The following is an 18912-nucleotide window of genomic DNA, read 5'->3' as shown; positions in this document are numbered from 1 at the left end:
AAATAAGTAAAATCCAGTGCTAGACAGGAGTATTCAAATCAGAGATTATTTTGCGGGCCGGTTGGCGCGTTTTCTGTGACAATGGGGCAGAAGAGAGATTCACTAGCAGGACAGGTTAGCAGGGGGCTGTTACGATAACAGAGGTGTTTGTAAAAACCAAGTTCAGATGATCAGATACACTGGGGGACTTTGTCATTTAAGCAGTTTGACAAAAACATTCACCAGTCTCTTTAAATCAGGGGCACAATTAAATAAGCTTGGGACAGGGCTCACCCTCATCTGCTCTTGTCCCCCTCTGTGCCCTGGGATGGTATGCTTCTCAAAGGGGGCTTTGTGTGGGCAGGATTAGTTTAGGAGAAGCAGTGTCTATGTTAAGGCTCTTGCCAGCTGCCCTGTACTCTGATCTGAAGGAATGTGTGTGCCAGGCTATGCTATGCTGGTCTAATCCCTTTACCACAACAGGGCAGGTCTTCCAACAACAAACACTGGGACCAGCTGCTGCTAATCAAGCAGGCGCTGTATGCCGTATACCGTATCAAGGATGGAAATCATTAAATAAGTACATTTATTAAATGAAATTGAAATAAAATGCAGCAAACCAGCAGATTTTTAAAAGGAGATGAAGGTTTAATTCAGTGGACGTGATCTCAATTGAGCCGTAACATATTATGGGGCTCAATTAGGAATTATGTTAATGCAGTTTAATCTCTCCAGGGTATTTCTGTAAAACTCGGTGATTCATTTTTATGCGTCAGAAGTGACACTTTTTTCTTATCATTCTCATCCGCGTTTACTGGAGCAGTCGACTGTTCACAATTCAGAGCAGACCTGGTCTGAAATAGACAGATAATTCACTTGTGCGTGGGTTGGGTGGGGGAGGTTCATATAATGGATAAAGTACTTTAAAGACAGTACCACGTGTGCAGGATCAGGGTGCCTGCGCTCATTCAGCGCTCTGTGAAGCATAGAATGTGTTAGTTAGGATAACTCTGGTACTGCATGTTCATATCAAGATGTTCTGTAACAGCAGAATAAATGAGAAAATGGTTGCACATTTGTGTAAAGACCTACCTTCATTCACAAATCTGTCTCTTTCTGTCTAGAGGTAGTTTGTTGGTACCTGACTTATTTCGATTTTTAGAGCATCTGAAATCAAGCCATTCATTCCATGTTCTTTCATGCCCGGCTCTTCTCTGAAGGCTGTGTGTAGAATACCCTACTGATGCGAGAGAGTTTCAGAACAGCCTGCTAATGCAGTTGGAGTGAAAGGCACCTTCGTATCAGAGAGACTGTTAGATTAGACAGCTCAGTAATGAGGAAGGATTGCCGGAGAGCGTTGTGCCCCTTGATCAGCCCAGATAATGGTTACTAACAGGGCCGCATGGTAATAAGGATGGTGTCTGCTTCAGAGATACTGTTACAGCACTGAACGGGGTGTAATGAGGCTGGCTGCTTTGCTGGCTTTCGTCATGGGACTGTAATAGAAAACTACCTTTGGAGGACACAGCTGTGTCTTTACACTGCCTGTCACAGATCGGAGCACAGAGCCTTGGAATAAAGGCATAATGGGATTAGTAATTGAAAACAAAAAGATAAACCATCATAAACAGCCTAGTCGATAACTCCCGGGCAAGCCCCATTTACTTGTGTATCTGTCAAATCTGATCTGAAAAAAAACCACATAAATACTGGTTCATCTTACGGTGTTTGGTAGATAAAAGATTCCAGTGTCTTGTTATAAATTAGTTTTATTTCTCTGCCTGGAACATCTAGTACCATTGGAGGATTGTGATGCTATATACAGTATCGTGTACCATGATTTTGCCATGCTTATTCACATTTATATCAGAAGTAAAAGGAACCAGGTTTGCACCTAATTCTGTAACTGTATCTGCGTTCGTCGGTTCTGCTCTAATCGGAGAACATCAGACATGTGGCCAGGTATGAGGCGCCCTTGAGCCAACGCTTAAATGATTGACAGTCCTTGCGGCAGTGACCTCCTGGACATGCCTGGTTTGTGAGAAGTTTTGTGACGGTTTTAGTGAACTGCACCACTGTATTTGTGTGACTGCAATTAAACTTATTATTATTCTTATTATTCTTCTTCTTCTTCTTATTATTATTATTATTATTATTATTATTATTATTATTATTATTATTATTATTATTATTATTATTATTAGGTTGGAGATCAGATTGCCACACCCCCTCCCTATCATCACCCTCTTGCAGTAGATTAACATACTGGATGAAAGGGCTGCTGTAGGTCAGGGCTGTCCAATTCCAATCCTGGAGGGCCATTCCACTCCAGGTTTAACAGGTGACATGAGAGAATTTACTGCTTCAGGGACTGGATAGAGGGTTAATTGGTTCAGTTACATTAATTTAGAACAGGGTTTGGAACAAAGACCAGGAGTGGAAGGACCAACTTTGGCCACCCCTGCGTGGCCACTACCATGTGTATCACTCAAGCCTGTATATAATAAGCTTCTCCGTAATTCATTCCACTGATACCCCACCCCCATTGTATAATGCACACACTGTCCCTCTTCAAGCGATATGCAGTTATAAAATAAAAAGGTACTCTGCACACCTGCAGTCAAACCTGTATTTAATACCAGCTGTCAATGATCAACGTTTCGGCTGGGTAGAACACATGCAACAGGTGCCTCTCTGTATGCTTTTCGAGATTCACATTTGCTGCAGAGGAATTTGTCCCATAATATTTTATCTGCTTTTTAAAAGAAAGAACATCAGATAATGCCTGTAACACGGGGTCTATTGAAACAAGGTTATGCCAGCTGTGATATCCCTGTACAGACATAAAAATCCTGTAAATAAGGGCTGGTATGAAAGGCGACACTTACCACACAGGCTGTATTCAAAGACAGCTTTGAGAGGCTTCATTGTGTGGCTGCTATGAGCAGGTTTTAAATGCGACAGCAATTGATTGCTATGGTGCCTAATCATCTCCACTGCTCTTTACTGTGTGAGCAGCAACACACAGGACAACCCCTAACAACCTGAAGTGATGCATTTACTCTATTTTAATAGCATTTAACCAACTGAGCTTGAGCGTCTTGTTCACAACAGTCCTGGAAGATCTCACCCACACAGTGCTTGCGTTGTATTCTCTCAACACCTACTTCTAAAAGAATAATCAAAGATTGAAGCGTATTTGCTATACAGTACACTTAGCATCGTCAAGTACCTAGCGTGTAACCATGTCAATAGGTCCTGCCTCTTGCGAAGAGCCATTCGGTTGGTTCAATAGATGTTGCTGAAAAGGTGCAGCAGAGTTTTTTGTTGGCAGTCTTGGGATGGTAAATCCCTAATCGCTCGACGTGCTTGGGAATTCCAACCAGCTCCGCGATCGTGAGGCGTGCTCGCCACTCTCTTATCTGAGCCTGGAGTTATCTGGATCTCTCTGTCTCTCACTCTCTCTCTCACACACACACACACACACACACACACACACAGCGTCAAGTGGATACATATTTAGTCAATATTTATCGTGAGGGACTTGCTGTACAGGGAGCCCTGGTTTCTTCTCACCTGGCAACTTGAGAATGATTTAGATCTCAACAGCAGGTCCAGGCAGCCAGGAACAATTCACAGCCCCTTCGTGGGAGCCCAGATAATTAATGCTGCAAAGATCTATAGGCAAGATCGATATTACTGTATGATGCTCTGCTGGGGTGTGAGACTGGCCTCAATTGCCCATATGCGTTCCAGAAGAGTCTGAGCTAAGTATTGGAATAGTTGTCATGTGGGGTTGGATTTGACAAACTGGGCTAGTTTTTTAGACTGTGTTTCCATCTGGGCTTCCGCCAGGACTGTTAAAATTAATGGGGGGTCAAACAAAAGAGCCAGCAGCATGAGGGAAGATATTTGAAGATATTTCTAATAAGTGCTGTTTGTTTTTGCTCTGTGGAGTTGCTTTGAGATGTGTTGCTGCAGTTTACATGGCTTTCTCACCTTGCGTGTATATGCATAGACCCCAGATGAGATGCTGAATAGATTTTTAGCTGTTTTATTTCGTGTTTACAGAAAATTAATGCTGTTCTATTTTCACTGAAGACACTAGTCACTAGAAGAATAAAATATTTTCTCTTTAGCACAACAATCAAAGGCTATCTCTTTTTTTGTAACTTACAAGGTTTCTGCAGAATTTTTTAGTTGCTTAGCAACTATTGGTGCTTGCAATGAAAAACATCGGCCAGTAGAGATGGAAGTTCTTTCATCAAGTCAGGAATATTTGACAAGGGCCAGAGTCCAGACACTTGTCAACAACACTGGTGAAAATCGCTACCTGCTATAGAGCCAGAGGATAACGTCTTAACTGGAGAAGTCCAATGCTAAAAGGAAGCAACGGTATTATAGGCAACTTTTATCCTATGATTTAACTTGTACATCTTTATCAAACCCGGATCTACAGTATTGTTCTCGTAAATCATTACTGTTTCTATTTAAATGATTGCTTGTTCTGCAGACACTGGCAGTCAACTTCTACCGTATGGGGAAATTATAGCTCATTTACTATTCAGTGCCTATCAAATGTCAGTGTCATTGTAAAAATAAAAGGGAATAGCAGTCAAATTATTAGGCTGAATCAGAGCACATCAAAATGGAATTACTTTTATGTCTCTAAGTTCATTCACATGTTGCAAATGCTTGTTTTTCCTTGCGTGCAGTAATGTTACTCATTCATCAAGTGTCCCGGCACAAGGCCATGGCATCTGCCTGCCTGCCTGCGTGTGTGTTTACAGCTTGCTCACTCGAAGGGGTGGGAGGCGATGATAACTTTGCACTGTCAGATGTCATTCGCTAATTAAATGGAGCAGATTTCATTCCAGTAGCCTGTCACTTCAGCAACAAAAGCTGGCAAGATTGGACTTGCCTTTGCTTTATTTGCTGTGCAGTTTGTCCAGCTGGTGCACACTGCTTTGGATGTGTATGCTAGGTGTTTACTGTAGGAGTTTGGCTGGTGTGTGGAAGCACAGTAACCTTGTTCTCTTTCCTGCAATTACAGTAATGCAGGGGACGGAAATAAGACTCCTATTGCACAGCAGTTTCACCCATTGCAGGTTTCACTATGAGCTTGATAAGCCACAGTGTATAAGTAACATGATCAGGTGTGTCTGATTATTTTTGATCTGGCTGTCCTGCATCTATAGAGCGTCCAAGTGTTCTGCACCTACTGTAGCGCACCGTGTTGTGTATCAAACGTCTCACCAGAGTGTATCCGTAAACCTGTCCCGCCTGTCCTGCAACACGCTGCCCCCAGTGGATGTAAGAAGTACCACAGTCTACCTACATGATATTTCCTACTGATGGACCCCTGTGTCTTCTGGTTTTCATTCCAACTGAGTTCTCAATTACTTAACTAAACTCTTAATTGAAATAAACATTTGCTTTATTAGACTTTTGTACTTGTTTTCAGCTATTAAACAGTTGGAGATTTCAAGTTAGCTATAACACCAGGACCAGGATTGGAGACCCCTGCTCTAAAGGGTTAACCTTGACTTTGTCCTTTTTAATTCTCCCAGTTATGTTTTAGCCTGGTATGAAAAGTCTGTGGTTTAAGAATTTATAACTTTCACAAACTTAGCTTTCTTCAAAATAAAGTGCAAATATTAATTTCAGATACTGTCAGCTGCTTGGCCCTGGATATATACATTTCTCGGATTATCCTTCTAAAAGCATATCAAAGTGTATAGCGAAGGCATTGACAGTCATGGTAAAGTATGATAAACTACAGCCAAGCTCATTTATATGTGTGGGAATAGCATCGGAAGCTGCTAAATTACTGTGAAAGATGACCGTGGTAAACGTTTGTGTGTGTGTGTGTGTGTGTGTGTGTGTGTGTGTGTGTGTGTGTGAGGAGGGAGGGAGGGAGGGAGGGAGGGAGCCCTTGTTCTGGTCAACGATGCGGAGTGCCGTGGCCTGACCAGCCCAGAATATGTCAAGTCACTCCGTGCAATTTTAAACCTGCATTGTGCATTCTGAATCAGATTGTGGCTTTTCATGACGTTAGCAAGCATACCATTATTTGTACACTGTTTGCCTTAGGCGTTAACTACAACATTTCTCTTCTTCTTTTTTTTTTTTTTATCACCTGTCCTGTCCTGGATTGTTCCTGCTTTGTTTTGTTTAAGTATGCCGAGGGCTCGCCCCATTCCAGCATGCACACAAACGGTGTGTTGCTAATGTTAAGCAGGCAGGAAGTGTTTATTTTTAGATGTTTTTTTTTTCCTGCTCTGTAACACATAGTTTTGCAGTGCAGCACTGACAATACCCCCTTCCAATGACAACCCTGTTGCTTAATGTTTTAAATACAGGAAGTGGAGTATGCATTGGCTGCTGGAGGCAGGTTATAGATTGGTATCTCCAGGCCAATGGAAACTCTTCTCTAAAAAAGGGGTCAGGGAGCTGCTGTGACCCCATTCCACCCCCCCCCCCCCCCCCACCCCCCCCCATACCGTACCTTGTCCTGAAAGTGCCCAAGACGACAGCTATACTGTGATGGCAAAATTCTGTACAGTAGTTATGAAACCCAACACTGAATAAAAAGTGGGCTGCTACATATATTTTTTTTATGTAAACATACCTACATAGACATACACACAGAAGTACAGAGTTCAGTAACCAGATGGCCTCAGCACACACACACACACACACACACAGTACTATCAGCTGGTTCCACAGACCCTGATTAGCACTAATCTTGGACTATCCAGTGTTACTTTAGGTAAAGTAGTCGGAGATTAATGCTAACTGGGACCTGGGAAACCAGCTGTATAAGTCTGGAACTATACTGATTTATTCAATACGTTTATTAAAAGCTAGTAGTGAGTACAATGAGCCTGTTTTCTACACCAGAGGGCTGCGAGCCTTCAGCGGACGCAGTTCGGGATCCCTGACCACAAATCGGACCCAGAGCACCTGCTAAAAACACCCCAAATGCCACCAGGTGTTTATACATGAGGGCTGCATGAGGTATGAAAGATTCTAAGAATTCAAAATGGACCTGTCTAATAAACAGATGCTTTTGAAATTTTTTAAATCAGTGGTTTTAGCGCTTGTGAATGTGGGGGACAGTGAGGCTGGCTGCAGTCTGGCACAGCGTATGCGGGCTTGCCAAAGAAACTCCTGATTGTGCAGCTCAATAACCCTGCCCTGATTTTCCATCAGTGCTGATGTGCAGTTCTGTGCTCCTCTGCAGACCCCAGCACAGGCTCTGTGAGTCGTGTTACATTCAACCTCATTACAGTCAGGAGAGTTCACTGGGGTTCAAATCCGGCTTAGTGAAGTGTAATGGGCATGAGATGAGGATGAAAAGCTCTATTACCTGCATACAAGTCTGGCTATTTTGCATAGTGTTATTGTGGTTTGAGTAGTCGACCCGTTACATTAGCAAAGCCAGTTTATGTATTTATTTTTTGTTCATCTATGATCTAGGCAGGATTTGAACCCAGGATCTGAAGGGCTTGTGCATCATCTTACCCCTGGTCTACTGTGTCATTGCTCACAGAGCAGCCCCTCAACACTGAGACAGACCCCAGGCAGATCAGCACGGGGATAGAATCTCCAAAGCTGTCATACAGAGGGGGAGGGGCCCCGTCTGCACCCTGTTTTTTGCAGCTGTTCATAAATCGAATGTCTGAAATTTCCTGGCAATCTTGTTTGGTTGGAATGGCCAGCTAAGCAGATTTGCTCTAATGGAGCCCCCTCCCGTCGCAAACCTCCTTTGCTTGTAAAACTGTGTTGTCAAGGCTAGATTAATTAGACCAAGGATAATACAGTACAGTATGAGGGATTTAGTTCTGCACTGCTGACACATACAGCAGCTGATGTAAATAATCCAAGCTATTTCTTTGTGTTTTCCTATCGTCTCAACCATAGGAATATAACAAAATAATTTTACCAATATAAATGGTATTGTATGCATTTTACAGATTGCTGACAAATACTTATTAAAGCTGGTGTAGACTGTGAATGAGTGTGTCTAATATGGTATATGTTCTGTGCATATGCAGGTGTATTTTCTATGTGCAGCTTGCATGTTCTTGTATGTCCGTCTGTATACGTACAAAACATTTCATGTCAAAATTACTTAGGAAGGATGAAAAAAAAGAATGTAATAAAAACCATGCATTAGCCCAGGTGAGGATTCAGACACTTGACACAAGTCTATTAAATACACTGCCCCTCATGATCTGGGTCAGGAATGAAAGCCGTTCCTGATCCGAGCTGAGATGTAATATCTCCCTCACTGTACAGATTCCAGTTCTGTATTAATACTGTGAGCGGTCTGGCAGAGGGGAAAACGCGCGGCTGCTGTCAAAACCCTTTGTGCCGCCACTTATGTAGGAAGAGACACATCAAAGGGATTCTTTCTGCGAAAGCGTGGACCGACAGGAGGAGATTGTGGCTTAACGGGGAGGCTGTCTGCTCACCAGATCAATCCTTAAAGCTACAGCACGCCTGATCGCCACTTTACAAAATCCTGTTTTGGAAATCACAGAGACAACCATAGAGATGGGAACGATTACTTATTATTATTATTATTATTATTATTATTATTATTATTATTATTATTATTATTATTATTGTGCACTTAACAAGAAAGGCTCTGAAACCAACAGTTTGAGCATGTCCCATAGCAACAGCAGCTAGTGTCTGTAATTCAAAAGTCTATACCAACTACCACGCATTCTCCAGCTGCAGTCCTATTGAATTCATATGACACCCATAACTCTATAATCAGCATGAGCTGAGCAGGCACTTTTTTAAAAGTGTGACTCTGTAGAAACCGATGGCTGCGTGACACGTGTCCTTCTTTGATGGAAACTGGAAATGTGTTGCCTGTCCCTGTGTGCAGTATATGCAAACGAAATGCTTGCTATACACTTAGATGAGGAAAAGTGAAAATGTACAATTGTCAGCTATTACAGTGTGCAACTGAGGGTTTGTATTTTTTTCTTACACTAAACGATGTCACGTAACCCAGCACTGGGGCCTAAGAGTAGGGCAGGTGGGCTCAGGTGCCCATTTTTGCTCCTGTAGTCATTTGCAGCCTGGGTATCTAGGCAACTGTCTGGCACCATTAATCCTGACACAGCCTCCCCCCGTGCAAGGCTGTAAGACTTACAATGCGGAGGGAGGGAGGGCAAGTCTGGTGGGTCTGCTCAGTCGAAACAGAGCTGGAGGGCAGTAATTTACAGGTTATAATAGTGCAGGAAAGTGAACACACTCTATTGCCTTGTAATTCTGCAGAGTAATAGGGAGATGGCACAGGCTCATGAGGTGCCGCTGGTTATGATTGAAATTCCACCCTCAGGAAATTGCTTGTCCAGTTGCTTTTTGCTTGTGGCGAGTTCATTGCATTGTTGTTGTTTTTATAAATAATAATAATTTTAAACGTGATCTAGACACTGAGAGTAAAATTGATTCCCAAAAAAGAATGCTTGCCAAAATTTAGCAAATCCGTCTCCTGAGTTTACAATCTGTACTGCTTCTGTTTTTCGTGGTGGGGCTTCAGTACTGCTGTATTTTAAGAAGAGTTTCAAAGGAGGGAATAGCAGAAGAACACTCTGCCTGCGCCTCCACAGTGCCTGCAGTTGCTCTCGCTGTCCTCCCATCTTTTACACACTCAAGACAAGTGCATTGCTTTGATTGCTTTGTCTGGTGATTCATACTCCTTTTGGAATGCAGTATATCAATTACGAGCTATAATCACTAACTTGAAGAACCTGTTTGTTTGTTTTTTTTGTTTGTTTTTTTATATGCCATTTTTGATCTGTTAAATCTGTCGTTTTTTATGAACACTGTGCTTCTAAACTCTCTTCAATAACAGTCATGGCAGCAATGCCCATGTGTGGATCACATCTGATACCATGCTTAGTCACCCCTCTATAGTATAAGTTTTTAAATCCAGCCTCGCAAGCCAGAATTTTTCATATGCAGTACATTGTGTGTTGCCGGACAGGGAAAAACAAAAATGTGCAAAAAACACACAAGAAATTGAACCTAGTTACATAAATAAACTAGCGCTTCTCATTTAAAAAATGCTTGTGCATCTGTGGGCACTGTTGTAGACAGTTAGTATTCTTAAAACAATAACCTTGTTCTGTTATAACAGGGTTACAATGATGGGACTAGTGTATTTCAAACTCCTTGTTAAGTTCAGGGTGCAACAGGGCTTTCCAGGGGAGCGTTTAAAGAGCCATGCACTCCGCGCTGCCCTGTGCCGATGCTGTACCAAATACAGAAAAATCTCTGACACTCCTAACCCAGCATGCTTCACAACCATTGCACTCATCACAACTTAGACAAAGAAACAACACAACAACTAGAAAGCGCTTGAGGAGGCTTAAGTTAACGACATTCTTCCGTTGTTTAGTGTTCTGTGCTCTCTACCTCATTAAAACAAACCTTTGTTGGCTTATCAGTTTGTTTAAATAACCTAAGGTAGTTTCTGCTGCGAACATGCATGCAAGCAAGCAAGCATCCTACTTCCTTAAAGCTTTCTGAGCGTTCTGTGAACTGAACAGCCATTGTCCTGCTACTCCCTATACCTGCAGGAGCATTACTTTGGTCATTTCTGAAGCTACTACAAAGATCGCTTCAGGTGCCTTCTGTAATTGCCACTATTACAGCATGTGTTAATTGCCACCTCTGCAGACAGTCTGGCGGGTAGGTCATGGGTTTTGATTTTCCCAGAGACTGAACTGGACTGCGTGATGAAAAGGCTGACAAACCGAAGCGCTGACTAAAGCAGCAGCCTCATGTTATGGTAATAAAAGCAGCTTGACGTTTAACACAAACTTCAACTTTGTTCAGCTCAAACTGTCCGAGTGGAGAAAGAAAATACTGATTCAGGGTTTTCCTGATGATGATAAAACATTTGCATGCCGGGGATATTCTCAGGGGCTGTCGTTTTCACAGCGAGCTGGTTCTGTTTGCAGTGGATTTGTTTTTCAAATTGTGTGTCGTACAGTTTGCTCTACAGTGCAGTGCAAGCTTGTGGAGAACATGGGAATGTGTTAAGATATAGAAATACTGTGCTACATGCTGTGGAGGTCCTTTGACAGAGGAGGGTGTGTTCCTAATGCACCTTGAGCTTTATTTCAATGATCTTAACGGCAGGTCTGAAGTTTATAAAGCTGATGTTTTACAGACTCCTTTCCCCTCGATCTTTACTGTGTTTAGTAACATTAATAAGGAGGCCAACAGATCAGCCCAGATCCAACCCCAGATTAATTTAATACAGAGTGAACAGGCGGCAGGTTTAGGGGGGTGTGTGTGATTTTTCTTAATGGTCTGTTCGCTGCTCTTGTTGTATGTGGCTTTGACATCGGATGATAGATAAGCCTTTTTAGGAAGTCATGTAATTCAATCCCTAGTTAGCAGCTGATGTATATGTACAGAGTGGATGTGACCCAGTGGCCTCCCATGGATTAGCGGTTCAGACCGGAAAGGTTAAGATGGTGGCAGGAGCAGTAAATCCACTCTCGCTCTCACTCTCATCACCCCTCTGGATAAATTGTGTATTGACGTCCTCTTGATGGGCATTTAAAACCCTTTGGTGGAAACTAGGATTGATCAACATTCTCTTTCAAAGAAAAAATGCAGTTAACATGATATTCTAGATTTGGTAAGACATTTTAAACAGATATAACTGAATGAGTGAAATGTACATCGTATCTAACCAGGCCTTTCTCTTCTCTCCCTCCCTCTTGTGTTCCAGCGGAAGCCGACACTGGGGTTTTCGCCACCAACTCCCTGCAGCGCAGGAAGAAGGGGCTCCACGGGCTGCGGCCGGTGCACAAGTCCAAGCCGCACCTCCTGATCGGACTCCCACAGGACTTCCGGCAGATCTCCTCCATCATCGACGTGGACATCCTGCCCGAGACCCACCGGCGCGTACGTCTGCACAAGCACGGCTCGGACAAGCCCCTGGGCTTCTACATCCGCGATGGCCTGAGCATGCGGGTGACCCCCCAGGGTGTGGAGAAGGTGCCGGGGGTGTTCATCTCGCGGCTGGTGCGCGGCGGGCTGGCGGAGAGCACGGGGCTGCTGGCAGTCAACGACGAGATCTTGGAGGTGAACGGCATCGACGTGGTGGGCAAGTCCCTGGACCAGGTGACTGACATGATGGTGGCCAACAGCCACAACCTGATCGTGACGGTCAAGCCGGCCAACCAGCGGAACAACGTGGTCCGGAGCAGCAAGGCCTCGGGCAGCTCAGGCTTCTCCAACAACAGCACCCCCAGCCCGGCCTCGCACTACATCAGCAACTACAGCACGGCCGAGGGGGAGAGCGACGACGAGGGGGACCTGATCATCGAGAGCGACGGCCTGCCCCCCTACCTGCCTGCCGGCTTCGTCAACGGGGACCACCCGGGGCTGCTGCGCAGCTTCCAGCAGAGCACCTCCCTGCACAGCTCGCTGTCTGACAGCAAGGCCTCGCTCAGCTCCACGAACACTCACAACGGCAGCCCCGGCAAGATCAACACGAGCCAGGAGAGCATGCGGGAGGACGGCAACGTCATCACGCTATAACGCTGGCGGACTCAGCCTTTCTTTCTTTTGTTCTTCGTTTTCTTCCTTCCATCGTCACCTCCTCCGCAGCTCGGGAGTGGTGATACTCTACATGCTGCTGGGACACGCTCTTTCCCGGCTGACCTTTGGGAGGTGAGAGAAAGGATGCTGCTTCCTGGAATGTGGAAGCGGAGGGGCGGGGGCACTGCTGCAAGCTGTCCTTCGGAGGTCTGATTCGGAATATCAATCTGTAGCGTTAACGACTAACACTGGGAAGAAAACAGAATTAAAGCACTGGAAGAGTGTGCTTCTTCGGAGGGTTGCTGTGGACCTACTCCCCTACAGGACAGGCTGTTAATGAAGTATGAAGGTTTCCACTTACCCCCTCCGGGTATGTTAATCCTAATAAGATAGGGGGCGCTCTGTCCTTCTCTTTATGGAGGGTATAACTAGATTTCTCCTTTGAGAAGCCATGCACATTCTGTTTCTGTCTGGTTCTTCTATCCCAGTTTATTTGCTTGATTACTGTGCAAGTGTGACTGCAGACAAGGGGACCTGGCTTACAACCATTGGTTAGTCTGTATCCTATACATTAGGTTTCCAGATCCTGTATTGCACGGGGGATCTTCTGTTGCAGGGCTGGTACTGTGGAAATGGGATTAAAGCTAATGCATCTGACTCATTGTGCGATTAAACGAGTCCCTAAATAATAATCATAAAAAAGCTGATGCGTTTATTTTATTTCCTAATTACACCAAAAAAAATGTAAATAGTTCAAATACAGAATGCCTTCTCAGTGTAAAAAAAAAAAAAAAATAAATTAAAAAGTAAAAACATGCATGTACAGCACTGAAGTTTATAGTAAAATAAATAAATAAACAGGTGTTTTGGTTTTGACAGATTTTCTTTTTAAATTAATTATTGTTTTTTAGTATGTAAAAAATGTGTGTGTGTGTGTGTGTGTATAATATATATTATTTTTTATTATGAGATCTATAAATGAAAACCAAAACATTTAGAAAGACCTCCTCCTTGTGTTGTAAAGCACAGACAAAGCCACTTCACTTTTTATTCACAATAATTTAGTTCAATATCTTTATTGTTCTGTTACTATTTATCTAGTGTTTTAATTGATCATATCGGTGACATCAACAGCCCTTGCTAAAATATACTGCAGTAAGCCCACAATAAATTGCAGTAAAGTGAAGTATCTTAGACACCAGTAACTTTTTGAAAACCGTACAATGAAGTAAAACTGCAAACGTGTATCTGGCTTTTTGTAATAGAAATGAAAACAGAACTAAATTACAACCTTCTGTAAACCCTGCAACCCCCAAATAGTATAAGAATTTTTTTAAATTACAATTAATATTCCTTTTCGGCATGGAGGTACAACCGCAAAGAGCCCTCCGCATTGGTAATTCACAGAATTCCGCACCACAACGCTGCGTAATCTCCGGTCATTCATTCACGTGGTGGGTAGTACTGCTCTTCCACTGCTGTCTTTTCCCAGACGGGCTGAGACTGCCTGGGACCCTGTGTGCTCAGAGACTCAGACTGCCTGGGACCCTGTATGCTCGGAGGCTCAGACCGCCTGGGACCCTGTGTGCTCGGAGGCTCAGACTGCCTGGGACCCTGTGTGCTCGGAGGCTCAGACTGCCTGGGACCCTGTGTGCTCGGAGGCTCAGACTGCCTGGGACCCTGTGTGCTCGGAGGCTTAGACTGCCTGGGACCCTGTGTGCTCGGAGGCTCAGACTGCCTGGGACGCTGTGTGCTCAGAGGCTCAGACTGCCTGGGACGCTGTGTGCTCAGAGGCTGGCGTAGAGACCTGACCCTGTCTATATACAGCAGATGCTGTTCAAGTCCTGCGCTGCAACTCAAAACTGGGGCTCCATTAATTATACAGGAGCCATAATATCAGTATCAAGCAAAAAAAACACTTAATAATTTCATCAGTTAATTCCGAGTCACTATGAATTATTCAGGACAGCTGTCTGCAGTGTTCAGGGCGTTATCAGCACTTACTTGCTATAGTTTTAAATAGCACTGAATAGTTTCCATGGGCTAATCCTTTCAGCATCTTCTCTAGTATGATACACTGTATGGGGTGGTCAGATAATCTCATGGGAATTCATCATGCTAGAAAGGATCTTCAAGAGCCCCGTCTATATCAGGATTTTATACAGTAAATGGTACTACAGTATAAAACATGTGCAACGAGAGTGTGTTCACTTCTACGCTTTTGTGCTTGTGTTCAATATGTTGTCCTATATACGGATTTAAAGGCAGGAGTAATGACCCTTATTTTGTGGAAATAGGAGTCCTTATTTCTATACATACTGTACCTGCTGTGACCTCAAACATGATGTTTTTCAAAGGTACGCTGAGCATACTGCAAAATATAAACCCGGTCCAGGACTGCACTGTCAGTTGTCACATTGTGCTGCTCAAAGTCTATGCCAGGTCCACTTGTCTGTCACATGCACATATTGCCTCCCTTTCAGTGTATCAGTGCAAGACACAAATGAAGGAACTTAACTTGCACTAATACATAGAGGGGTATACTCAAGAAGGACAGAAGCCTCTTTCCGAATGCTCTGTATTACTGGAGATGCTGTTTGTCAGTGGAAGGAGGGTACTGTGTACGGCTACCTGCTGTTTTGTATTATTGAAGGTTTTTCTGGTGTTTTTTTTCTTTTTTTTTGTAACTAGAAACCCTGCTGGCGCTGAGTGTGTTGCACTGCTCGCCCCGCTTGAACATCGGCATGTTCAGACTCCCGTTATGGGAGTTTGTCTTTCACAGTTAGCGCACTGTCCTCAGATCAGTTTTGGGTTTTTGTATGCGACACCAGCACAAACACGATTTCAACACACACACATGAACACAACTGATCTGCTATGATGAGAAAACACACACACACAAAATAGGCAACCAGTATACTGTACATGTAAACACACACACACGCACACGCACACACAGTCACGTGCACGATATCGGTCTCCCTCCAGCAGGTGTTGCTATTGAGAAGTGGTTCCTGAGGATGGGAAAGGAGAGAAAGATCACGAGGATACGCCCTGCATACAAAACCTTTTAAAAGGATCGAATCTCCAAAGGTTTTGCTGCAAAGCACAATTTCATTTTTCTCACTATTGCTGCTATTTTTTTTTTCTTTTTTTGTTACATTTAAAAGAAATAAAAAATAAAACATTTTTCTAGTTTTTATAAAATGTATTTTTGGGAAAGCTTTTTTTTTTTTTTTTAAAGCCAGCAGGGTTTCAAGTTACTTGTACTTTTTATTTGTATTATGTTTTGTGTTTTTTATTATCATGTGTTGTAAATCCTCATGGATGCGCAACAGGTTGCAAATAACAAAAATGATAAATAATACTCCAGCAGTCATTCATTATTTATATAACGTAGTGTGTGATTTGTCAAGCAGCGAACCTAGACCTACAACAATTGTAATATCTGATGGTGCATCGTCCAGTGTTTAGGAGAAGACCTTCCCCTGTCTGTCTCGCAGTCAGAGATGGATGCAGTTCAGTAAAGTAAAGCACTCTTTCACAGCGGCAACATCTGCCTTATTAGAAACTAAAGCTGGTCATTTCACAGTGCACTGCGAATGAAAGACAAAGCTCATGCTCTCTGCTGTAGACCGTAGATGTGTCTGTGTGTAATGCCATGCTCAGGGCACCGTTCAGGAGGTTACTCTGTCAAACGGTTCACATGTGCACAGAAGCCCCTGCACTTGCCATGTGGTTTTAAGGGAGTAAAAGTGTATTAAAGTTTCGGAGCTCTATGACGAGGCATTTTAAAGAACCAAAATAATGTGTATTGATAAACACGCACACACAAACTGAGTTTCTGCAGATGTCATGAAGGTATTACTGCAGAGTGTACAGGGAAGTACCCTACTTCAGATAATAAAACATCTGCTGGTCACAATAGCAGGGTATAGACATGCATACTGAAATGACATATCTAACACTACATCATGTATTAAACAATACTGGGGGTTTTGTACTTTAGTTGCATATGTATAAAATATTGATAAATAATAATAAAGATGGGGCATTTTTTATTAACTTGGGAGATTTTGTATAAGAGAACATTTTATATATAGATCTATCAAAAATATGGACAATATTTTTCTTATTCTTGTACTCTTTTTGTATGTGAGAATCCTGGAAATAACCTTTGCGTCCTGTATCCCCACCCCCAACTACCTGGAAAAAAAAATTAAATCAACCAAGTTTTGTATTGATAATGTTTAATTTAATCAAATGGTTCTGGGTGTACAATACTGTGAATGTTATATAGATGTATGCTGATTACAAAATTATTATTACCTAAAGACAATACAATATATAAAGAAATACAGTATACGAACGATCTGTGTGTCTCGTCTTGTTCATAATGGGTGTAAAACCAATGTATTGAAAAACTATGGGCAAGTGTTCTTTTCCTACCTGCCTTTCAGAACTCAGTGTCTGCTGCTGTTAGCTCTGTTCTACTAAAAACATATAAAGGCCACAGGAAATCATATAGGAGATCATGCTTGAGCCATCTGTCTTTCCAGTGTTTCCAAGTTGTCTTCACATGTGTTTTGAAAAGTATTTTACAATGTATCTGTAATTCTGTTTTCAGGTTTTTTTTATATATCTGAAAACAGAATTACAGGGGGGAAGGGGGAAGGGGGGAGCCAGCCAGCTCGGCCCCTGGTGTCGCATGCCCTGCGACGGCAACTTTGTGAGCAGTTGGAGCCGGATTGGCACACAACTTAATCTGACTATGCTTTGCAAAAGATGAAGGATTACAACCGTCTGTCTTTCTTTTTTTCTGTTCATGCTCACTGGCTGCTTAGTGACTCAAAACCGGTTTATCTTAAGTCGTAGCTGGTTTAATTCTCATCTTAATCGTTATCATTTTATAGAGACAGTTGACTATGCTAATTAGACCATTTGTACATCATGCTGACCATCTCAAGGAAAGGAAAGCCATGAAAACTCTGTCCGGCAGCGTTTCTGAAAACCATTAAGAGCCTGCATTGGACAGGTAAGACTCATCTTTGATCAAGTGCCAAGTGCTGATGTTGCAGAGCGCTTCGATCGGGGTTTCCGGGCAAATGAATGAGTTTCTTGATCTGAGCCGAGTCTGTTTTGCAGGATCGTTTTGGGAGCCAGATGGGCTCCACTGCGTGCGGAGACAAAGAATGCTCTGAGCCGTGCCCCTCAGCATTCCACAGATAGCATTGTTTTAACTACAGTGGAGGGTCAGCTGCAGCACTCCGGGTCTGTGTGACCCCAGAGATTATTAAAACGAAGAAAAAAAAAAACCTTGCTTGGCAGGAATACACAAAGGAACCTTTGTAAACAAGTCCTCTCAGTGCGGTTAGTTTTTCCTCCAGATCTGTGTATTTATTTTTCGTTCAGTTCAGGGCACTGCTGGAATATATTTAGTAGAAATGAGCCAAAGTTAGAAAGCCAGGGTTTTGCTATTTATAGCTAGCCAGCTGTGTCTGTGTGTTTTTATCTGTTCAAAATGATTATGCAGTGGGAGCCTGCTGTGGTGTGTCTCCAGGTGAGCTAATCCCAGAGTAATAATGACAGGGTCCAGGGCAGCTCGCGTTTGGGTACAGAAATAGATTAATCGAGAGGGGAGGGGATGGGATGGAAAATGTTACCTTTGATCCCTGGCTCCAATTTCCATATCATTTCAGTGAGATCTCATTCCGGACATGTGATCATGTGATCCTCTCAATACCAGCCTCTCCTGGAGAGGAAGCAATTGCTGTGCGGAGGGAGGGAGGGAGGGGAATGCTGATAGACAACAAGGGCTTCTTACAATGACCGGGCGTATAGGCTGCTGTTCAAAATGACTTGACCCACACGTGAAGATGCAGAGTAAGCCAGGCTAAACCCATTGCAAAGCAGTTATACTGTAGGGGATAGAATGTCATTCAAAATAAGATTACTATAAAGTTGTGTTTGTTCTGCACATCTCTGGTTTTAAGTTATGTTTTAACAAGCTGTAATAAATTCAATCACTGGTGACCCCAATGCTTTCCAGGGCTGAAACCTCACAAAAAAAGCTCTCCTCAGGGTAAATCAGAAACAAATGCCATTCCATATTTACCATTTATGTAAACCAAAGAGACCTTAGAAATGTGCAACTGGCACATTTTTAAAAACGTAATCCTGAACAAGGTGGTTTTGAATGACGTGGTTCAGCGCGTGTTGATTGTGTGTTACTTGGGTCACCTGGATAGGGCATCTAAGACACTTTGTGGGTCCTCCCTTGGACCTGATCACTGCATGCCCAGTTCATGACGCCATACCCAAATCAACAGTCTCCCAGAGCTTGAT

The 18912-nt window shown here is 43.1% G+C and overlaps 1 protein-coding gene across 2 annotated transcripts in view; it reads left to right on the top strand.

Moving 5' to 3' along the window:
• The window catches only part of LOC117424753 (partitioning defective 6 homolog alpha-like), a 30854-nt gene extending 13917 nt beyond the window's left edge, over positions 1-16937 (top strand). Inside the window, exons 3-4 of one of the 2 annotated variants that reach the window (XR_009307806.1) lie at positions 11753-16376; positions 16429-16937. Coding sequence is in view for 1 of the 2 variants with exons in the window: in XM_034041437.3 (XP_033897328.1) it covers positions 11753-12567 (815 nt within the window). In the remaining variant the exon portion in view is untranslated. Of the gene's footprint in view, positions 1-11752 lie in introns of both variants that reach the window. The other variant, XM_034041437.3, reaches the window with a different exon arrangement.
• Positions 16938-18912: the final 1975 nt, after the last annotated feature.

This window comes from Acipenser ruthenus, chromosome 19 (assembly GCF_902713425.1).
Source record: "Acipenser ruthenus chromosome 19, fAciRut3.2 maternal haplotype, whole genome shotgun sequence".
Taxonomy (NCBI): domain Eukaryota; kingdom Metazoa; phylum Chordata; class Actinopteri; order Acipenseriformes; family Acipenseridae; genus Acipenser; species Acipenser ruthenus.
This window is presented reverse-complemented; position numbering and strand designations above follow the sequence as displayed.